The sequence below is a fragment of the Leopardus geoffroyi genome, chromosome B2 (genome assembly GCF_018350155.1).
Source record: "Leopardus geoffroyi isolate Oge1 chromosome B2, O.geoffroyi_Oge1_pat1.0, whole genome shotgun sequence".
Lineage (NCBI taxonomy): Eukaryota > Metazoa > Chordata > Mammalia > Carnivora > Felidae > Leopardus > Leopardus geoffroyi.
Window position 1 is genome coordinate 35,523,608 of NC_059332.1, and position 23,787 is coordinate 35,547,394.

Consider the following 23,787-nt stretch of genomic DNA (forward strand, 5'->3'; position numbering starts at 1 on the left):
CAGTGATACTAGAACAAGAGCTACCTTTGACCAAGGGCCCATGTGACTCCTCCAGCTTATTTTATGTTCTCTCTCGTCCTTAGATAATCCAACGAGGAAACTGTCCATCTCACAGTTAAGAAAACTGAGACCCAAAGAGAATAAGCGTCTAGTACAAGGCCACACAGCTCTAAGTACCAAGGTCCTGACACAAACCCAAGAACGGCCCATGACACCATCTTTCTCTGTGGTTCCGCAGGGAGAGAGCCCTGGTTTCCTAGCCCCGTCACCTGGGCTAAGTTCTGTCACCTCTTTGAAGTCTGGAGATAATCTGTACCTGCCTGCAGAGTCATTATGAGGATTAAGGACAAGTATAAGATGTGATGCTGGGCACACGCCAGGCACTTCTTAAAGGAGGCCTGCTGTTACATAGCAGATTTTCCATACATCTTGGCTGATTCTTTGAGTACTTTAAACAATCAGAGTTGTTGGGGTGCAATCTTGGCTGCTGGGATAGGGGTGCCTGGGGAGCTCAGAGAGAGCCAAAGGTGGATCAGAGTTGCATAAAGGCATGCATGGGCGTGGCTGGAGGATTTCCTTTGGAGGAACAGCAGGAGGGTGGGAAGTACGCCAGACTGGGGGTGGGGGTGGGTGGGGAGGGTGCTCTGAATGTCTGGATGCAAGAGGAGGGACGGAGCTATGGAAGAAGGCGGGTGACATGCTGTGGGGTAGGGTGGGAAAAGCTTGGAGTCAAACAGCTTGGCTTTTATTCTCCTGTCAATAATACGTTATTTAAAATTATTATTATTTTTTTGTGAGAGAGTGCTCCCCAAGCAGGGGAGGGGAGAGGGAGAAGGAGAGAGACTTATTAAACAGGCTCTGCGCCCAGCCCAGAGCCCAACGTGGGGCTGGATCTCACGACCACGAGATTATGACCTGAGCCAAAACCAAGAGTTGGACGCTTAACTGGCTGAGCCACCCAGGCGCCCCTAAAATTTTTTTTTTAAGTTTTTAAATTAATGTATTTATTTTGAGAGAGAGAGAGAGAGAGAGAAAGCGAGCAGAGGAGGGACAGAGACAGGTGGACAGAGGATCCCAAGCAGGCTCTGTGCTGACAGCAGAGAGCCCGATGCGGGGCTCGAACTCACGAACCATGAGATCATGGCCTGAGCCAAAGCCAGATGCTTCACTGACTGAGCCACCCAGGTGCCCGTGAAATTATTTTTTTGAGTGCGTTTCATCCATCCCAGGAGTGGAGGTTACGTTTGAGAAGCCCTAACTAGGAGGCCTCACCTCAGATACAGGATCTCCCAGGCACCAGAGGACCCTATTAACAAAGGGAAGTTGGCAGTGATTTTTCAGAGCCAACGGGAAGGTGTGGAGAGACACATGAATGGTTTGCAGTGCCGCACAAGCGCTCATAAGCGCTTGTAGGAACACGGCCGGGACCTCACGCCTTGGGGGTGGGCCTGGGCTTCTGACACCCTCCCGGCTCTCCTGCCAGCGGAGGCTGCCCGACCCTCACCAGTGCTGGAGCGTCGTCTCTCCGCCCGCCTCCAGTGAACCTTTCAGGCAAAAGCAGGTCCTGGAACCTCACTGAGCTTATAAGGACAAGCAGGTGAACAGGGGGCCGCATGCTAATATTAGATTAGAGTCTCACGTAACCATTAGACTATATGAAATTGCCAACTTTTTTTTTTTTTTCTTTTCAGATTTTCAAACTGCAAATCCATATGGTTCCCCTTAGCATGCTGGTGCATGTGGCAGAAATCAGCCCGAGTCCTGCTTTCATGGTTGCGTAGGCTCCGGTGTCGAGGTTGTGTGGAAGCAGAGCCGTGCCTGCACCCACCTCTGACTGTGGGAGGCTGCTGGCACCTGCCCCAAAGGCCTGACAGCTGTGGACAGATATCCGGGGTTAGGTGGCTTCACGGCACATTTGAATCCCAACCCTGCACCGGTTAACAGAGTGGCCTTGCACGAGCCACTTCGACTCCTCCAGCCTCAGTTTCCCATCAGGGACGTGGGTCGATAGGATGTCCTCACGGGTGGTTGCAGCATTAGAGGTGAGCCAGCAGAGCACACGGCAGGGGCTCCCTCAGTGGCAGTTCCTCTCTTACAGCCATTTTTTAGGGTAGTCCGAGTGGGAGAGGCTCTAACTCCAGGCTAAGAAGTTGATGATGCTTTGGGGCATCCGGGTGGCTCAGTCGGTGGCATCCGACTCTTGATTTCGGCTCAGGTCATGATCTCACAGTTCGTGAGTTCGAGTCCCGCATCGGGCTCTGTGCCGACAGTGCGGAGACTGCTTGGGATTCTCTCTCTCTCTCTCTCTCTCTCCTCCTCCTCCTCCTCTCTCCCTGCCCCTCCCTGGCACTCTCTCTCTCTCTCTCTCTCAAAATAAATACATAAACTTAAAAAAAAAAAACCCACTATGTTAAAAAAAAAAAAAAAAGGTTGATGTTTTGTTTCAGAGGCTTGGGAAACAGGTGAATTCCTGAACTGTGATTTTAAGAGCCATTGGAACCAGGAAAAAAGCCCCTTTCTGTTCAGAAGGAGCTAAAGGGGAGAGAAAAAGTGCTGGCTGCCAGGGGTGAGCAAGGGGATGACCTTCAAGGCCAGAGCCAGAGAAGATGATGGGGCTGTGCAAGGGGGCAGGAGCCAGACAGACCACCACTTAGAGAATCAGGGTTTTGTGGGCAGACTAAGAGGAGACACCCCCGGACAAACGCCAAGGGAACAAAGGCACCAGCGGGGCAGGGAGTTGCCAGTGTAGGATGCTGCAATGCTGTCTGGGCTCAATACCATGATGAAGGCACCCCTGGGTCCACCCTTTCCTGGAAGAGACCCTCCTGACGAAGGACCCTTCCCATACAAGGTTGAGATGTTTCCCTATAAGCCCTTCTCTTCCTGGAAGCCCTCACTCCTTGGAGCCAACTGGGTCCTGGGGTTCTAGGCTGCGGAGGGGACTTAGCCCACAGGGTCTCCAAATATAGCTGTTTCCACTATGACAGAGCGCCTGGGCGCTCAAGTTGGGCAATGGCACACTGCAGTTGATACTTCGAGGCATCTGCACAAGTGTGATGTTAGCTGGTCCTTCGAAGAAAGACTCCTGGCCCCATTTGACAGATGAGTAAGCTGAGACTAAGAAGATAAAGATCTCGCCCAGGTCACATAGTCAGAAATCTCAGAGCGGAGATGGGAATGCAGGGTTCCAGACGTCAAGTTCAGAGCCTCGTCTGACTAGGCACTGGACTGTTATTCACGAAGCACTTAGAAGACAGATCTAGAAACACGGGATGGATTATAACCAGATTATGCAGATCCTTGGTGGCTGAACAGCCTACCTCAAAGAGCAACTAGAAAAACGAGGTCAATCTGGGAAAAGGTCTCCAGGGGAGGACCACAACGCTCTATCCCGTTCAACCCCGTATCGTTCGTGTGGACAGCAGTGGCAGCCAACCCAGGACCTTGATCTTGACCAAATCAAGATGCTGAGTGGACGATCGTAATTCAACATGATCTTCACAGCCATACAACAGACTGAACCTATCAAATGACAAATCTACTGAATAAATGAAGATAAATGTAAACTCTCACACTGAGGTTCAAAAATTCAATCGTGAAGTCTGAGCTGGGGGAATCCTGTCTGGAGAGCAGTTCGTGTGAAAAAGACACAGAAGCCCCACACTCAAGATGAAATCAGTCAGAAACACCGGCCACAAAGGCCGGTGAAATACTAGACGGCACGACAGATGTATGACCCTCAGAAACAGACACAGAATCAGGGACCTGAGGGCAGGAGCATGACCGTCTAGTTCAAGCCCCAGTGAGGAGGGAGCACACCCATGATGCTCTGGACTAGATAAGTTAAGTGGGTGCAGCAGGACACCCACTCTGGGAAGAACACTGATGAATGGACACGTGTTCCAGGGAGTGTGGCCAGACTGGAAAAGGGACATGAGACAGTGATAGAAAGAGGAAGTATGGATAGAAATGGTCACATTCTAAATCTGCCCAAAATATTGAGCTGTCCTCAAATATTGAGAGAAAGAGCACGTGGAAGAGAAAATCAACTTCTTGTGTGCACCTAAGGAGGGTCGAATTTGGGATGAGTGGAATTCTGCCCTTTATATATAACTATTATAGTTTTTAAAACGTCATGTTCTAGAAGTTATGTTCGCATTTAACCTCTGTGCTTCAGTTTCCTCCTCTGTGAAATGGGCCAATAATAATAATAGTAATAAAACCTTCTGCATGGGGTTGTTGTGAGGATTTAGTTGCTAAATACTTAGAACCGTGCCCCGTGCAGCACTGTTAGAGATGTGTTTGCTGTTAGCATTCTTATTGCTGTTACTGTCATTATTGCTATACCTTCCTGAATCAAAAATGAGCTTCTAGGGGCGCCTGGGTGGCTCAGTCCGTTGAGCGACCAACTTCGGCTCAGGTCATGATCTCACGGTTTGTGAGTTCGAGCCCCACGTCGGGGGTCTGTGCTGACAGCTCGGAGCCTGGAGCCTGCTTTGGATTCTGTGTCTCCCTCTCTCTCTCTGCCCCTCCCCCACTCATGCTCTGTCTCTGTCTGTGTCAGAAATAAACATTAAAAAAAAAATTAAGGGGCGCCTGGGTGGCGCAGTCGGTTAAGCGTCCGACCTCAGCCAGGTCACGATCTCGCGGTCCGTGAGTTCGAGCCCTGCGTCAGGCTCTGGGCTGATGGCTCAGAGCCTGGAGCCTGTTTCCGATTCTGTGTCTCTCTCTCTCTCTCTCTGCCCCTCCCCCGTTCATGCTCTGTCTCTCTCTGTCCCAAAAATAAATAAAAACATTGAAAAAAAAATTTTTTTTTTTTTTTAAAAATTAAGAGGGGCGCCTGGGTGGCTCATTCAGTTGAGCATCTGACTTCAGCTCAGGTCATGATCTCACGGTTTGTGGGTTCAAGCCCCACATCAGGCTCTGTGCTGACAGCTCAGAGCCTGGAGCCTGCTTCAGATCCTGTGTCTCCCTCTCTCTCTGTCCCTCCCCTGCTAGTGTTCTGTCTCTCTCTGTCTCTCAAAACTGAATAAAAAACGTTAAAAAAAAAAAATAAAAAAATAAGACAATTAAGAGGGACGCCTGGGTGGCTCAGTCGGTTAAGCATCCGACTTCGGCTCAGGTCACGATCTCACGGTCTGTGAGTTCGAGCCCCGCGTCGGGCTCTGTGCTGACAGCTCAGAGCCTGGAGCCTGTTTCAGATTCTGTGTCTCCCTCTCTCTGACCCTCCCCCGTTCATGCTCTGTCTCTCTCTGTCTCAAAAATAAATAAACGTTAAAAAAAAAAAAATTTAAGAAAATGAGCTTCTCTGGTTGTAGACAGAGTTGTCTCGTGCCCCTTTGTGTCCCCAGCAATCTACCCTGGCACACAGTAGGTATCCACACATGCTTGTTGACATTTAGAGATGAACTGTCATTCCCAGCCAGTGTGAAATGTTCCAGGAACTGAGGTTGCTCAACAATAGCGCTCTGGCAGGGATGTGTGGGTGTGGCCGCCAGAGCTCATGCCCCACAGGCGGTGTGGTTCAATCAGCGGGACACCCTAAGATTCTATAATACCATCTCCTCCTCTCCAAGGGGCCCTTGGCCAGGACAGCTGCCTGGCAAGTGAGGGGCAGGGATCACCTGCTCACACACATTTTAAATGGGGAACTAAGAGGCGCTCCCTACGACGTCCCTCCTCCCAGTGAGAATGTTTCTGGGACCCTTCCTACCTGGTCATCCTGCCTTCCCTGGGACAGCCAGAAGGCCCTGGCGAACTCTGATGCAAGTAGTGCTCAATTTCCTCAGCTAAAATTACATCTGGAGTCAATTTTCATAAAATGCATTGACAGATTTAGGTTCTGGAAGATGGAGCTTTCTCAGAAGGCATTAAAATGACCCAAACGGTTAGAATCAGCTGAAACCCGGCAGCCAGGGGCTGAGGGAACAGCTTTCCTCCTTCCGCAGCCTTGTGGGAACCCGGGGTCTGGACCCTGCCTGGAGAGACCGCTGTGCCTGCGCTTTGACTCCTCCTGGTCACTGGATGATTACCTCTCGGCCAAGGTTCCACTAACAGACGTTTTGCAATGAACTAACAGGTGGGAATCGGTTCCTGTTTATGAACAAAAGCAGTCTGCCATACCGGGGGCAGCTCCAGAGATGGATCTGGATGTTTCTTTAAATTTCCCATTCCTGGGGCGCCTGGGTGGCGCAGTCGGTTAAGCGTCCGGCTTTGGCTCAGGTCATGATCTCGCAGTTGGTGGGTTCGAGCCCCACGTCGGGCTCTGAGCTGACGGCTCAGAGCCTGGAGCCTGCTTTGGATTCTGTATTTCCCTCTCTCTCTCCCCTCCCCCGCTTGTGCTCTGTCTCTGTCTCTCTCTGTCTCAGAAATAAACAAACATAGGGGCGCCTGGGTGGCGCAGTCGGTTAAGCGTCCGACTTCAGCCAGGTCACGATCTAGCGGTCCGTGAGTTCGAGCCCCGCGTCAGGCTCTGGGCTGATGGCTCAGAGCCTGGAGCTTGTTTCCGATTCTGTGTCTCCCTCTCTCTCTGCCCCTCCCCCGTTCATGCTCTGTCTCTCTCTGTCCCCAAAATAAATAAACGTTGAAAAAAAAATTAAAAATAAATTTCCCATTCCTGATACTTTCCTCTGTGGGTCACAGAGAGAATTGGGCAAAGAAATAGGGCCTCAGTATGTCTGAGTGCGTCTCCCCTTCTCCAAATAGCTTGAAGCCTGTGTCCTAGGGGTACCCAGCTGGCTGAACTCTGCCGCCATCACCCCTGAAGGCTGGGTATGGTGTTGATTGTCCACGGGGCGGCCTCCTTGATCTCTAGGAGCCCTCCTGCTCTGACATTCTGACCCCGTGACCCCAGCTGTCCCCAGCCTGACCGCCACGAGCTCCCTGAGTTGCCTGTTCCTGTACTTTGCCAGCCTCGCTCAGCTGCTCGCTGTCCATTCTGGACTGTCTCCCTTTGCCCCTCTGGATCCACTCTCTTGGCCACCCTGCTCTGTGCCCGGGAGGCAGACCTGTGTGGACTGCCTCAACAGTCCCCTACCCTAGGTCTTCCAGTGGGGTGATACCGGGGGCCGGGGGGGGGGGGCGGGGAGGCACTGGCAGGAGAGCAGAGGGTGGAAAGAGAGCGAGGTTGCCCGGGGCCCCCGCTCCTCCTAGGAAGTCCCCCTGGGGTCTGCGTCCCCTTACCTCCTCAGGCCTTTAGCAGTAACAGCTTTCTGCTGTTGCCAGCCTCATGATTCGTCACCCCTCGCTGGTTTCTCTTAACCCTGAGGACTCCTTTATAAACAGCCCCTTATTAGCTCCTCCAGCTGCCCAGGACCTGGACTGACCTGTTCATTCCGGCCTCCCGCTGTGCCGTCCCTTCTACCACCATCTTTGCTGCTGGGCCCTTGTGCCGTGTCCCCCAGCTTGAGTGAAACCCTGCTCCTCCAGGTGGGTGCTCCCCCCGCACTGGGGCCTAGCGCCCTGCCTCCACCACCTGAGGCCAGGCCTGCCCCTCTCTATAGAATGAAGGGGTGGAGCGGATGATCTGGAAGTTCCTTCTGACCCACGTTCTCCTCTGCTCTATGGCATGCACCCCTTAGCCCGATGGCTTGTGCTCAGTCACACTGGATTTTTAAAAGTCCAATGAGCTAGCAAAGTGCTTTAGCTAGGGGAATCTGGGTGGCGCAGCCGGTTGGGCGTCCGACTTCGGCTCAGGTCATGATCTCGCGGTTCGTGGGTTCGAGCCCCACATCAGGCTCTGTGCTGACAGCTCAGCGCTTGGAGTCCGCTTCCGATTCTGTGTCTCCCTCGCTCTCTGCCCCTCCCCCGCTCGCACTCTCTCAAAACTAAACAAACGTTTAAATAATTTTTTTAAATAAATAAATAAATGAAAGTCCAATGAGCCATCAAAGTGCTTTCGCTAGGGGCGCCTGGGTGGCTCAGTCAGCTGAGCATCCAACTTCCACCCAGGTCGTGATCTCGCAGTTCATGAGTTTGAGCCCTGCATCAGGCTCTGTGCTATCAGCACGGAGCCCACTTTGGATCTTCTGTCCATCTCTCTCTCTCTGCCCCTTCCCCATTTGTGCTGTCTCTCTCAAAAAATAAATAAATCTTTAAAAAAAAAAAAAAAAAAAAGTGCTGTAGCTAAACACGGTGTCCTGGCTGTAACTCTCTCTCTCCTCTGAACTCCCACTTTATTCCCACTGATACTTTTTTCTGTCACCGTTTCCTCTGTTAGGATTATTCACACATGTGAATCTCCCCTTCCAGGCTGCAAACTCCATAGTTCCAGCTTTTGGTGAGGCTCTGTTTTTTTGACTATCTCCCTCTTTCCCCACTGCACCTGATAGGTTGCCTGGGACACATAAATGCTTACCGTTGCAAATATTAACCGACGGGGGAGGGACCGGGTGGCCCTGAACGCTCTGGATGATGCCATACAAGGGTATTTACTGAGCAATGACTGCCCACCAGGCACATTACATCCCCATCTTGTTTCACCCGCTCTCACCACAGGCTTACCAGGTAGGTGTTATCCCCATATTACAGATGTAGAAACTGAGGCACAGAAAGGGTAAGCAACTTGCTCCAGATCCCGCCTCCAGAGAGGGCTGGAGCCAGGAACAAAGCACAGGGGTACCTGACACCAAGGCCTCCCACCTTTCCTCTGCTCCACCTGAGGGTGAGGGGATAACGATACAAGGTGGACAGTCAGGGACCCTGACCCAAATGGAGACAAGTCTCAATTACTGAATGTAATTAATCGCTAGCAGAGCAGTGCCCTTAGGAAGAGGCCCGTCCAGACTTTTCCTGAATGAATCACTACGACATTAACACATTGCTGCTTTCTGTGAAGCTCGGCCAAAAGGCCTCAAAAGTAATTAGTTCACTTAAGTAGGCTAAACGTTCCCCCAGCAATCTGGTTTACACTGTAATTGGCTTAGGGTCTCAGAGAGGGCGAAAAAGGTAAAGTTTAGCCCAGCCCCTGTGGAAATACTTCCCACACATTTTATGGATAAAATTCACCCCCTTCGGCCACTTGCTCCTGCCCCACACGGGGGCAGGGGTAGGAAGCAGGGCAGGTGACGCTCTGGCCAACCCGACAAGGAAGGAGGTTTGTTAATCAAGTCTGAGTTACTGAGGCTTTTACTGGCTATTCTCATTCTGGCCCTGTCGTCCAGGAGGGACTCCCCAGGTTCTTGGCAGAGCTTGGAAGGCAGACTAAAGAGTTGGGACTTGATTCAAAGCAGAGAAGAGTCACTGAAGGTTTCCAAGCAAGGGCATCACCTAACTGAATGATCACATTGGTCAGAAACCAAGGGAAGGCTGGTGGAGATGAGACATGGCGCCAGCTGCTATATCCATGTCTTAGGCCACCGCACAAGATCTTTCTTTCTTATTGGGCCTGGATTCCCTCTGTCTCCCCCTCAGACTGGGGCTCCTTGAGGGCAGGGCTGTGTCTCCCCCTCAGACTGGGGCTCCTTGAGGGCAGGGCTGTGTCTCCTCCCTCAGACTGGGACTCCTTGAGGGCAGGGCTGTGTCTCCCCCTCAGACTGGGGCTCCCTGAGGGCAGGGCTGTGTCTCCCCCCTCAGACTGGGGCTCCCTGAGGGCAGGGCTGTGTCTCCCCCCTCAGACTGGGGCTCCCTGAGGGCAGGGCTGTGTCTCCCCCCTCAGACTGGGGCTCCCTGAGGGCAGGGCTGTGTCTCCCCCTCAGACTGGGGCTCCCTGAGGACAGGGCTGTGTCTCCCCCCTCAGACTGGGGCTCCCTGAGGGCAGGGCTGTCTCTCCCTCAGACTGGCACACAGAGGGCAGGAACTTTTCCCTCCACCATGTTTCTTCTTGCCATAGCAGGGACAAAACTCCGTGCTCTTCAAGCCTTGCTATCCTTCCCAGGGGCTCAGATGCTGCGCTCCCAAACACATCAGGTGGGATGCCTCCAGAGTTAGACAAACAGACACATAATGAGGGCCAGGCGATGTTTCCAGGGTGGGCAAGGGGCCACCTACCTCCCGCCACTGCTTGTTCTCCATCCCTTGAGTATACATGACACATACTGTGGGGAAAGGAGAAAAACAGGGTTAAGACCCCAGGCCAAGAGGAAGGTGGGGGCCCCAGATGGGGACAGCTCTGGAGGGGGAGGCATCTCAGGAGACTCTGACCTGGGTCGCACCGTTTACGTCTGGAGCCGGGGTGGGGGCGGTCGGCTTGGAGAAGGGGCCTAGAACATTAAGCATGTCTGGGAGAGGCACCCTTTTGGAGGAGGTTAGGCCAGAACGTGATGGAGGGCACGTGGAAGACTGAGTCGCAGAGACGGGAGAGGACATCTGCATCCTTTCAGACCCCAAGGCAGTCTCATGAGGCCTGGTACCATCACCAGCTCCACCTCACTGATGGGCACACTGCAGCTCAGAGGCGGCCAATGACCTGTCTGAGATCATACAGTTGACTGGCATTGCTCAGGGCTAGCTCCCTGGACTGCAAAATCAGCGCTCATCCCCGCCCCTCCCCGCCCCAGACCACAGCCAGTTGGGGCTCTAAAATGTGCCGGTTTCCCTGGGACCAAGAACTCCTGGCCTCAGACACCCCGATCCCTGCCAACCCCCTTGGTCGTGTTGAATCTTCACCAGTTCCTGCAGGCTGGGAAGGGTCAGACTCTCCAGTTCTCCTCCAGAAAGTATCAGTAAAACACTAAACAGCCTGGATGCACCCGGAGTGGTGCCTGGCACATAGCACGCAGGAAGGGCTCCAGGGTCGGCCGCCGCAATCGGTCGGAATGTCGTTGCTGTTGTTGTTACTGTTATTATGGTCAGAGCAGGACTTACGTGGGTCGGACTTGGAAAACATGTCTTTGTCCAAAAGGTTCCTGAAAGAGCGGGGAGAGAAGAAGAGTTAGCACAGCCAGAGAGGAGGCTCTCAGGGGATTCAGGCCGATGTGAGACGCAGAGGCTGCCTCAGGCCCGCTGCAGGCAAAACCCGAAGAGAAGACGGCTCCTTCAGGACGAGATCATTAGGTGCTCATTAAAACCGGCATAGGGCGGGCGGGCCCTGGAGGTCCCTCAGCTCAGCTTCCTAAGGAGCGGGGCTCCCCACCTCCCACCCCAACCAGCCACACACGCTCTGGGCACCCTGGATCCCGCAGGACCTCACTCTTGAGCCAAACCTCACTCTGCCCAATGTCTTAGCCTGTTCCAGAAATTCTCCTGTCACCTACCGCAAATAAATAAATAAAGTAAAATCCAGCAAACAAAACTTAGCCACCTCGTGTCCCATTCTCTGAGGGCTCTAGTTACAGCCAGTTTATTCCACCCTCTCATCTATGCCGATAGATTAATGATACTTGGAGCCATGGGATACAGACTCATTTGAACAGGGTCCCCGGAAGCTAACACATGGCCCTGATAATCAGACTTGAAGGCACTACAGCAGGACGATGGACACATCTGGGGACCGAGAGGTCCTGAACGGGTGGCGAGCCCCTCCTGCCCCGCTTCCGTGCTATCACACGCTCTTGAACCCCAGTGATGGATGCTAAGTGTCCTGTAAATTCGCTCCCAATTCACACGCTGCCCCGCGAGGTCAGTACCGGGTAGGCATCATCCCATCGGACAGATGCGGAAGCGGAGGCATAGAAGGATCAGGCAAGGGTATGTCCTGAACATCTGTGTCCCTCACTCTATAGTGACCTGCTGCTGTTGGGAAGCAACACAGCCCAGTGGAAACTCAGTTTCTGGCTGGGACGTGACTCGGCTTCTCTGAGCCTCTGTTTCCTCACCTGTACAATGGAGACAATAGAACCAGTCCTGAAGATTGCTGATGCCTTACCCTATCTCCTCAGCCCTTCTAGCTCCTGTACACACCCACGGTTTCCTCCGGCATCTGCTTCTCTCCCAAGGGCCTTCTCTGGCAAGCCAGCTGCAAATTACCAGGAAGTGTATGCGCCCCCAGGTCAGCCCTCAACCAATGATGGGCAGGACTTGGGGGTAAATACCCAGTTCTTCATTGCTCTCCCCACCCCCCCAATGCCAGGCAGATCCCAGGCATGCTCCCAAGTCTCCAGTGGGACCGAGTCCCAGGAGAAGCCCAGTGGGTGACCTCCTCATCAAAGACCTTGTTGACTCGTGTAAGGGCCCCCACCCCCACCCCTGGAAGACTTCTGTGAGCCCTCCTGCCTCTGCAAGCTACTGTTCCTTCCTACACTACCCTAAAGTAAGCCTGCCCGGGGCGCCTGGGTGGCTCAGTCGGTTGAACGTCCGACTTCAGCTCAGGTCATGATCTCGTGATTCCTGAGTTCAAGCCCCACATCGGGCTCGTTGCTGTCAGCACAGAGCCTGCCTCAGATCTTCTGTCCCCCTCTCACCACCCCTCCCCAACTTGCGCCGTCTCGACGATAAGTAAAACATTATAAAATAAATAAAGTAAACTCTGGCCTTGCCAGCCATCTTAGCCTTGTCCCACCTCCCTTCCAGATGTCCCCAGGGGTCTTCTCACCCTGTCCCTCCACTCCTTCCATGAACTCCTTTCTCAGAAAGGAGAAACAATAGACACCGGTCCATGTGGCTTCCTGAACCCCAACTCCAACTGTCAGAACATGGAGCCCTCTGGGTCATCTGTTCCGTCTTCTCCTAGGAGGGGAGAATGAAACCCAAGGAGTGGCAGGGAATAGGCAGTGGTAGAGCCAGAAAGATCTAGAAGAAGGCCTTACCCTGGGTCACTGTCACCAAAGCCATCAGGAGTGGCAGTCTATCTGGGCAATCTGACCCCACAGTCAATGCCAAAGGTGGGAGGTGGGAGGTGGGAGCCAAAGACAAGCTGATGAATGGACAGATGCAGTGGCAACCAGGTGCCAGCACATGGCACCCCTGCTGCTGGGGAGGCCCCAGATCACGCTCATGAATCCTCAAGACTCCCAGAGATGCCCTTGAGAGAGGGATCCCCAGATCCCCACCCTCTGTTCCAGCCTTCATTCAGGGCCTCTTCCCTAAAGGCCGCCACCCACACCCACACCTCCTCTGCTGGTCTCCACCACTCCTGCACCAGATCTGCTTGGGGACAGCTGTCACTTTGGACATCATCTGATAAACCTCCCAGCCCACCGCAGTGAGAACCAGATGAAATGATGAAAGGCAGCCCTGAAGGGGGCAGGGGGAGTACAGGTAAGACATCACTTTTAAGTACGTGCATCCACACCAACGTGGGCTGACCACCTCCTCCTGCAGTGTGCTAGGTTTGGGGGCAGAAGGGTCTATCTTGATTTCAGCAAAGGGCAAAATGTCTTCACACCAAAGATGAGACTCTACAGTGGGCAGAACATGAGGCGTGGTGAGGAGTAATAAAGAGGGTTGGAGGGGGCAGGACTTTATTAAAGAGAGTGCTGGAATTTATCTTTGAATTCCATAATGAAATTCTATAATTGCACAAAACCTTAGAATGTTCAAGCTAGAAGGGACCTGAGGTCACCTTTTCCAATTCTTTATAAATCAGGAATATGAGACTCTGAGAAAGGACATCTCATTTCTCTAAGGTCTGGGTCTCCTCCAAGCTTGGGTCTGGAACTCAGGTTTTGTCACATCTAGGCTAGTGAGACACTGGATTTCAGTGTGTGTGTGTGTGTGTGTGTGTGTGTGTGTGTGTGTGTGTGTATGCGTGTGTGACAGAGACAGAGAGACAGAGAGAGACAAAAAGATACAGAGAGATAGAGACATAAAAGGAAGGACACAGAGACAGAGACAGAGGTGGCTCTGCCCATGTTCCCACCTAGACTGAGAAATAGAACCAGTCATGTAGCTTCAGTGGCTCCCTGCCCTGTAACCTCTGGACTCTCACGGAACCCTGGGGCTTGGATTAGCCTGACCCGGACACCCGAGGATGACAAAAACCCTTGTCCAATTCCTATCTGTCCTTGATTTTGCCTTCCCTGAACAGGCACTGACCAACAACCATCTCCTCTCCCCTCCCCAGAGCTCTCTTGGGCCTGTAGTGTGCAGCCCCTAACTTGTAGGGCCCCATGTCCATACTCAGCACACCCTGGGCTGCAAAATGAGGGACACATCTATCTCCCACACTGGCTGGGTGCTCCTCCATGCTAGGGACCCCACCTCTGCTGCAGGCCAGCCCAGCATGTGACTCAGAGCAGGGTGCTGGCAAATTTGGATGAAGGAAGACCAAGAGGAATGGCCATATGGGTAAGACTCTTGTCTCCCCACCCGCATGGCGTCTGCTCAGTCAGGACCGGCCCCTAGACTCTCTTTTAGCTGTACGGCCTAGTGGTTAAGTGCGTGGGCGGCAGGCAGACAAGCGGGGTTCACATTCCAGCTCTGGACAAGTTTCTTGCCTTCCTTGTGTCTCAATGTCCCCACTTATAAAGGAGGGCTAAACTGGTTCCTCCCTCAGGACTGCTCTGGAGCACCTGGGCCTAGTGAGGCTGCTCAGAGGGTCAGTCATCATTGGCTCAGGGCTGAACAGAGCGGCCACTCTCCTGGCGGGTGTTCAGGTTCATTTGGTGAAAAAGAGAGACACAGGATGGGCGACACGAGCCACCTCCCCCCTCACCTGACCAAGGAAGCCCACCCCCAACACATATACTCCCAGCACCCCATTGTATGTGTTGAATCTCCTACTGGCTAACAGCAGCCCCACTCACCCCAGCCTCAGGCCCCTTCTTGGCCTCCCCACCTTCCCTCCCACTCAGCTTAAGGCCCCTCTGCCCCTTTACCTAAGTCCCTGCACCCTACACCCCTCTCTGATCCCTTACATCATCCACAATTGCCCCTATCTGTACCTGACCGCAAGGGCCTGTCCTAACAGAAGTATCAGGGCCCGCTGAGCCAACTCTCATGGCCTTGAAATGGTGGCTTCCCCACACGAGCCATGAGCCTCTCACTTCCTGGGACTCACCTCTGCCCCCTCTTGTAAAAAGGCAGATTCTTGGGCCCTAGGCCCAGAGCCCGGTTTCTGCTGGTCTGGATGGGCTCCTGGAAGTCATGTTTCAACTATCTTCCCCACCACACACACCCACACCCACACACCATGCTTCTGATGGCAGCACTCCAAACACTGCATGTTGGGACACTGGGGTCTTTAGGGCCTCAGCTTCCCCCACCGCAACCATGTACACAGACACAGCGCTTGAAAGCTGTCACGTGACCCTCACCCCGAGGCACCGAGGACTCGCAGGCTGAGGGACAGTGACTGACTTGCCCACAGACACAGCCGGTGAGAAGCAGTGAGAAGCAGGGTGGAAGGAGACCAGGTCTGGCCTGAAGCAGGGCCCCGACCACAGGGCTCGGCCACACCAGACCATAAGTGCTTTTTCTCCACCTTCCGTCTTGGGAGAGCTCAAAGAGAAATTCTTTCCAACAGGCAAAAGGTGTTTTTTTCCCCAAAACAGCATAAAACCCTTCAGCTGCCCGCAGAGCAGCCTGGAGCTTAGCTTCTTTTGTTCCTGAAGTCAAGGCTGGGGAAGGAGCCCAGGGCCCCTTTCCTCCCTCCTCTCCCCCAAGGAATCGTTTTCGATTCGGTGGCAGCCAGAAAAAACAACTATGCACTGAGTGGTGAGGTCAGAAGTCTCCAAAGCCCCAGCAAAGGGAGAGAGCACTGAAAGGGCGGAAATAGGACCTCTTACCTGGTGCCAAAGACGGGAGCCTGAGGGTACCACCCTCCCATCTGTGAGACTTCAAACAGTAGGGAGTATAGGCTGGGACTCTCCAGTCAGAGAGAGGAGGAGATACAGCCCTGTCCTCAGGGATACCCAGTCTGAGGGGGGAGACACAGCCCTGCCTTCAGGGAGCCTCAGTCTGAGAGGGGGAGACATAGTCCTGCCTTCGGGGAGCTCCAATCTGAGGGAGGAGACACAGCCCTGCCTTTGGGGAGCCCCAGTCTGAGGGGGGAGACATAGTCCTGCCCTCGGAGCGCCCCAGGCTAAGGAGGGGAAATACAACCCTGCCCTCAGGAGGTCCCAGTCTGAGGGGAGGGAGACACAACCTTGTTCTCAGGAACCCCAGTCTGATGGGGAGACATAGCCTTGCCTTAGGGAGTCCAAGTCTGAGGGGAGACACAGCCCTGCCCTCAGGGAGCCCCAGTCTGAGGCCAAGATACATTTGCTCTTGAGCTGAGCTGCTGGGTAAACTGACCATCACACATCCCTGGTTGTCTCTAAGCGAAGCCCAAAAATGCTGTATAGATGCTCTGAGCAATGACTCCAGCTACGGCATAGTGGGAAACACGTTAAGAGCACTCACCCTCAGCTTTTCCTGGACCGGGAGTCCCCACGGACCCCCTGAAACTGGAAGGAAAACGTGGCATATTGGTACATTTGGATGCATTCTTTGGGATGTCATCAGATTCCCAAAGAGGTTCCTGAGGCTAAAAGAGTTACAAAAACTTGGTTCATCTTTTCCCCAGCAACTCTCCCTAAGCATCCTTCCAACATCTGGCAAGAGGTGGGGAGCACAGAGAGCAGATGTGGAGCTTCACTGCTCAGTCCAAAACTCAGTTCTGCCCTTTACTAGGTGGACGACCTCACTTAACCTCCCTGTGCCTCAGTATCCCCATCTGTAAAGTGGGGATAATAAGAGTCCCTCTCTCCTTGGGATTTTCTGAGAATAAACAGAGCTCATAGATGCAAAACAGTTAGAAGAGTGTCTAACGTTGTAGTAAGCTGCAATTCGGTGCCTGGAATTCAATGGGTGCTCGCTAAAGGCCTGTGGAGAATGAAGTAGGATCTCTAGGGACGCCTCATGCTCTGCCCCCCTAAACAGGCTGCAGCAGGACTTTGAGCCCCCGCATGCTCACCACTGCCCAATACGGCTGCACGGCCTTCCTTACAGAGAGCAGACTGGGGACACGTGAGCCACCATCGGGGAGAAACAGGAATCTCGAGAAGATCCACAGAGATCCCTGGCCCCGAAGAGCCTCCCAGCAACACCCGATTTCTCTGAGGAGCAATTCGACCCCAAACATCTGGCCCACACCCCAGGCAGGCGAAGAGGGTGGGAGCTGGCAGACATTAATCACAAAGACAGTCTGCTCCGAGTGCTTAACCTGTGACACCCTATTCACCCTACGTATCAAATGCCAGGAAGTGGACGTGGCCTCCTTCTAGAGGCCAGGGTGCTGGGGATGAGAGAGGTGCCCAGTGTCACCCAACTTGCCAGGGAACACGCTGAGCTTGAAGTCTGACGCCCAAACCCAGCTACAGGTGCCACGGGGAGTGTCTGCATTTCCAAACCCAGGGCCACCCCAAGCCCCATCCTGGCCAGCAGTGCCCCCTCCCCTTCTCGCTCTCTCCTGGGTCCTGCTCTGGCTCTCAGCAGGGCTGCTTCCAAAGGAATGGCTGGAGAGAACTGGAGGGCTTTCTGTCTCCTCCTGCCCTGCTCTCCGTCCACACACGCAGAAGGAATCCAAGAAAAGAAGAGGAGGGAGCTGGGGAAGAAAGGGACGTTGGCACCCAGCCCTTGGCACTTGCCCATCTCCCCCTTTGAGATCCCGCTCCTCACCCGCGTGCACTGTTTCCCTGCCAAGCCACCTCACCAAGGTCTAAAAAGCAATGTGCACACGGCTTAAAGAGCTCTCCTTCCTGGGGCTATTTGCATTATTATTACTATTATTAATTACTGCAATAATTGTCCCTCCCATGCTGTGTGGCCAAAGGAAGAGAGCCTGAGTTCTGGCCTCAGAGGCATCCACGCTGGAATCTCCACACAGCCACGTGGTAATTCTGTGACTCTGGACAAGCTACTGACCCTCAGTTTCCTCATCTGCGTATGGGGTCACATACCTGCCTTCTGCAGTTGTGAAACCAATAGCTTAAAATAGGAAGGCAGGAAGCACGTTGACTCCTCGCTCCCTTATGCCCCCTCCGGTCCTATTCATCGTCTTAAAGGTTTCTACTTCAAAAACACACTCCAAACCCCACACCACCATCAGCATTGTCTCTCGCTCGCTCGCTCGGATGTGGCAGTAGCTTCCTGCCTAGCAGCGTGCTTCAGTCCCTGCCCCCGTCGTCACAGCAACCAGAGAAAAGTTTTTTTAGAAAATGTATCAGATCACATTACTCCCGGTTAACCACCCGACCCCCCCAAGTGCTGTTAAAATACCCAACCCCTTCGCGCTGGTCACAAGGCCATGACCCACATCCCCCATTTCCCCTCTCAGCTCGGCTTTCTTCCCTCCCCATCTCCCACACCGCTCCAGCTACACTGGCCTCTCTGCAGTTTTGAGAGCATACCAAGGTCTCTTCTGCCATCGGGCCTTTGCACTTGCCGTTCTCCCCCTCTGAATCACCTTCCCTACGGTCCCTCCCCCAATTTGGCTTCCTCATCCTTTGGCTCTCAGCTCGATGTTACCCACTCATCCCGTCTGTAGTGTCCCCCCAACAACCACAGACTTATTTGCAGAACACCTATCTCTATCAGACATTACTGGCTTAATAAAAAAATGTATATATTTGTTATAATCCCCCTCCCCACCCCCTCACACACAGATCACTGTGAGTTCAACAAGAGAGTTTGTCTATCTTGTTCACCACTATATCCTCAGCACTTCAAACTCAAGACTTGAGGTACCTGGGTGGCTCAGTCGGTTAAGTGTCTGACTCCTGGTTTTGGGTCAGGTCGTGATCTCACGGTTTGTGGACACGAGCCCTGCATCGGGCTCTGTGCTGACAGCACGGAGCTTGCTTGGGATTCTTTCTCTCCCCCCTCTCTCTGCCCCTCCCCCTGGCCTCTCTCTCTCTCTCTCTCTCTCTCTCAAAATAAAATAAATAAAAACTATTCAGACTCAATAGCAAATGAGGATCAGTACCAATTGTTGAACAAATGAATGTATCAGTAGTGTTCAGTTATTGGTACCTATTACCATCATTAATTTTATTTAGTACATCCCCGTTTATATGGAACTTCACAAATATAATCTCGTTTGTCTTTATAACAATCTTCTAGAACGTGGACAGGACCAATATTTCTCCCCATTTAACAGATGGGAAGACTGAGGCTAGAGAACTTAACTGAGCCGGCTGAGATTGTGGAGAGGGTAAGCCAGGAACCGCATTGACTTTCAGTGTCCTGCCCAGGATTCTTCAAGATCCAAAGGCATAAAGCTCTCCTATTGGGACCTGCAGGCACTATGCTGGGCCACCAGAAGTGAGCAGTATTAGAGGACAGAGCCATCTTGCAATGTTTTGCCCAGGAATGTTTGCCAACTTATCACACTAAGTTTTCAGGGGTTTTTTTGTTGTTGTTGTTTTGTTTTTGTTTTTTTGTTTTTTTTTTTTTTCTTGCCCAGGAAACTGTCAAGAACAGAAATAGTCAGGGGTCTGGCCAAGCTGTGCTTGGAGAATCGGTCCCCAGTCACCTAACACAGGCTGTCCACTGACTGCAGGAAAATCTAAGGAGCTAGTCCTCAAAGATACCAAACTCCAAGTACCCCCAGGGAGCTCAGGTAACATATGGATCACTTGGAAAGCCTCCTGTGGCAGAGGTCATGGCTGTCCACCCAGCAAGCATTCCTCACTCTCTTCCTGCTAAACAGAATCCACAATGGTTGAGGTATCTGATAGAAACACCCAGAATCCTAGAAGGTAGATTCTTATCCCTGTTGCTATCTACTGAATTGTGTACCTCCTAAAATGTATATATTGAAACACTAATCCTCAATGTGACGGTATTTGGAGATTGGCCTTCGGATGGTAATTAGGGTTATGGGGGTGGGGCCCTCGTGATGGGATTAGTGTCCTTATGAGAAAAGATACCAGAGAGCTTGCTCTCTCTTTCTCTGCCACGTGAGAACACAGTGAGAAGGTGGCCATCTGAAGTCAGGAAGAGAGTCCTCCCCAGAACCCATATGCTGATCTCAGACTAACATCCTCAATGGTGGGAAATAAATTTCTGTTGTTTAAACCACCCAGTCTATAGTATTTGGTTATGGCAGCCCATGCTAACTAATATGCTAGTCCTCTAGAGGAGGACGTGAGACCTAGCTTTAGCCACTGAAATAGAAGGGAAGTCTGGTGAGATTTGGGGAAGGATTGTGCTTTCCAGATAAAAGAACTTGTGAAACAGAGGCCTTTGGCCCCATGCCTTGCTTCCTATCTTTGGATGTGGTTGTGATGCCTGGAACAGGTGCAGCCATTTTGTAACAAGGAGGTCCCCCATTTGGATGGCAGCAGAGTAGAAAGATAGCTGGGTTCTTGGTAGCAAAGTGAGTTGACAAACCTGCACTGAGATAACCTACCTCCAGACTCACTGTGATCTGACAAAAAATATATATATTTGGGGTTTGAGCCACTACCAGATTTTCTGTTATCTATAGCTGAAACATTCCTAGCTGAACCTGACTCCTCTGTGCCCCAAAGCTTTCCAGCCTTATTCCCCTTACCTCCTCCCACCCTCTCTTCCCAATGGTAAGTCATCTCCAGCAATGGCCTTGGGTCCAAGCAAGAACTGTGGGCTGGGAGAGGAGGAATGGGGGCTACCACCATATGGTTTGGATGCCATGGAAAGCTCACTGCCATCCCATGACTCTCTGTGGTCTCTGCTCCCTAGAGATTCCTCCCATTCTGGGTTTGCCTCCCAGAACCAGAGGCATTCTAGAGTAAGGAAGGCCTTTCCCATCCCTGGAGAGAGAGCACGTACTCTTTGGTGACATCTACTGTGGCTGGCACCCAGGCCCCTACGATGACCCTCATGGAGACCCCAATCCCCAACCTCAAGAAGCCCTCAAGGCTCTGAAGTCTGAGGAAACTGGATTTGGATCCCATTCTCCAAAATGTGCTAACTGAAACGTTTTGGGCAGGTCCCTTAACCTCTCTGAGCTCTGATTTCCTAATCAGCAAAAAGGGAAACTACTTCTACGTACCTTACAGGATTGTTGCAAGGTTAAAAAGATACAGTAATTGTGGATGGCAGAAATCGAAGATGGTCCCCAAGAGTCCTGCCCCCTGGTGAACAAGCCTGCATAATCCCCTCCCCTTGAGTGTGGGTGGGACCTGGAAATATGACGATACTCATGCCGGTGATCACTGCTACTTTACATAAGACTCTGTCATGGCCGACTGGGGAAGAGACCTTCCTGCTGACTCCCAAGAAGGGACCCGCCATGTTGTGACAGGTCCACACAGCTAGGACCTGAGGGCAGCCTCCAGGAGCTGAGAACCCTCCTGATCCATCAGCCAGCAAGAAAACAGGACTTTAATCCCACAGCTTCGAGGAACTGGATTCTGCCAACCATCTAAATGAGCTTGGCTTAGGCCCTGAGCCTCAGATGAGATCATAGCCCCTGCAGACACCTTGATTTCAGCGTGGCGAGGCCCTGGGCAGAGGGGCCAGGTGCGCTATATGCCTAAGCTTCTGACCTACAGAAACTGCCAGAAAATAAACGGCTGTTGTAAGCCGCTGGGCGCGCGGTAATTCGTCATGCAGCCCCCGAAAATTAACATCATGATCTTAGTTTGAACCAAATGGCTGCTTGAGTCGATTGAAAACAGCTGAATACAGACCACTGCATACGGTTCAGCCTAATACGGATGTGAAGTGCCTAGCATGTAGTAAGCACTCAGTAATTCCCACTCATTCCCCTGGCTCCACTACCAAGCGCCTGGGAGTAATCCTTTTCCTAACACTGGCCTTGACAGCTGCCACGTTGCCCCCAGGCTCCTCCTTCCCCAGAGCTGCCCTCCCAGCGCCTGTCAGAAGAAAGCATTCAGAGCCCATTCACACCCCTTCCGAGTGAGGTCCGGGGCACAGCTCCTGAGCTAGGCTGCCTCTCAGGGCTCGGCAGCAAAACGCCAACTTGAACAGACAGCAGAAAACATCTTCGGGGCAGAGACAGCAACTGCCCTCCAACCCCGCCCGCTGGCAGGGGCCCGGCCGCTGCTTGAGAGATTCCAGCCTGGCCAAGCAAACTGTCTGCCTTCTGGACTCTCCCCTCCTTGTCTTCCCTATGGGCGCCAAGAGCCCCACCGTGTGAAACTGTGCATTCCTTCTTCCCGCAGGACCCTGTGGAAGTGCAAAGGTTTCCTGTTACATAAAAAATGCAAATCGCTCTTTCTAACACACTGGTCCGGATCCCTGCACAGAGAGACCTGAAAAATAGTGAGGATCCTGGGGAATGGGACACGAGATAGCTGACTTTGGGATGGGTCTGCAGGGAGGCTAATCGTCAGGAAAGGTCTGCAACAGACCATCAGAGGAAGGAGAAGCTTGCGGCTCACGTTTTCTACGACGTCTTCCGGTATCTGGTCCCACAAACGATCTACTCTACTTACCCCCAAAACAACCCTTCAGAATCTCTAAATGTACACATATGTCAAATCTATCTCAGTAAAGCTGAGGCGGGGAGGGGTGGATAAAAATCTCTCCATGGATCAGATCTCCAGGACCCACACAAACCCTGGGATCCAACTAGAAAGGCAAATGTTTATTTACTCTCATGTGTCAAATACTAGGCAAATCAATTACTATTCATGGGCTGATCCACCTCACCCTCATAACGGTGATAACAATCAATGCACACCTTTTACAGATGAGAAAACAGAGGCACAGGTTAAGTAGTTTATGCAACGTCACAAGGATAGAGCTGGGATTTGAACCCAGGCAGACAGATCCCACAGTTGATGTTCCTAACCATTGAGCCAAATAACCAGAAGCTTTATAATATTTGAACCTGAGTTTACTAAAGTCAGTGAAAACAAGTGTTTGCGCGTAGACCATAGATCAGCCCAAGGGATATGCTACCCAAAGCGGAGAGACCCAAGTACGTCCATCCCACAGTGTCACGTGCCTTCAGTGGAGGCTTGGCTAGGCCTCCACGGTGGTCCTGTGCAGGGGGTCAGACGTGCCCCTGGACCAGGCAGCTCTGCTCAGCTGGCAGTGCCCTAGGAGAGGCATGGCAGGGCATCAGGTCTTTCCCAGGCAAGAGCAGAGAGCTCCTGGGGCTGCAGGGTTGGCTGGGACCTTCCTCAGGAGCAGGGCGGAGCTGGAAGGGAACTGGATCCCAGGGATGCTAGTTTCCAGTTCCCTGAAATACCAGGCCCCTCGACCTGAGCTGCCCATTCTAAAAGCCCCTTGAAGTTCTCACCCCACCAACCCCTCTGCCTGCCTTCCTGTCCCTGCCCACCAGAAGGGGTCACCTAGATGCTGAGCGCAGGCCATCCCTTAACCTCCTCTCTTTTCCCTTCTCTCTCTCCTTCTTCTAGAACCTAGATATTTGGACCTGCTGGAGGGAAAGATGGATTTACAATTCCAAGCCCACCCAGACTGGTTTTTGGCCTCCCCTCTGTTCCAGGTGACTCCTGCCTCCTCATCCTTCCTACCGACACCAGGCCCCACCCTCTGGGTGGCTTTTAGACCAGGAGCAGGGCCTGAGTCGGGCTGATGGATCACATCCCTTGAGAGGCCAGGGCCGATCCCAAATCACATCCCCCAGGAACTCAGGGGGATCCCCGGGTATTTCTTAGGCAAAAACCTTGAGTCCTTTGGACCCCTCCGCTTTCCGAGAGCAAACAGGAGGGGCCAAGTGCTGCTGCCTTACAGTAATCATCGTACCTACTTATTGAGCACCGACTATGTGCCAAGCAAGTGCAAAGTAGGTGCTGGGTGCCTCCCCATCCTCTACTCCCGTAATTCTTCCAACCGCGTTTGTTACGTATGTGCAACATGCATGCCAACCACTCCTCTAAGCAGAGGCGCTACCTCAGCAAATAAGATTTCTCCAATACAGGTTTCGTTGTTTGTACTTGACCAACGGGGGTGATGGAGGCGAAAAGCATGCCCCAAAGGGTGGAGCTGAGTCGGTTTCAAGGTGTCTGACTC

General features: G+C 52.6%; 1 protein-coding gene across 2 annotated transcripts in view; it reads right to left on the minus strand.

The window, feature by feature from the left end:
* Nucleotides 1-23,787, minus strand: part of CPNE5 (copine 5) — a 97,122-nt gene that overhangs the window by 70,448 nt on the left and 2,887 nt on the right. For both annotated transcript variants that reach the window (XM_045498006.1, XM_045498005.1), the window contains exons 2-3: nucleotides 10,804-10,844; nucleotides 9,988-10,034 (exon numbers count right to left, since the gene is read on the minus strand). In XM_045498006.1, the coding sequence (XP_045353962.1) occupies nucleotides 9,988-10,034; nucleotides 10,804-10,844 (88 nt within the window). The remainder of the gene's footprint in view (nucleotides 1-9,987; nucleotides 10,035-10,803; nucleotides 10,845-23,787) is intronic.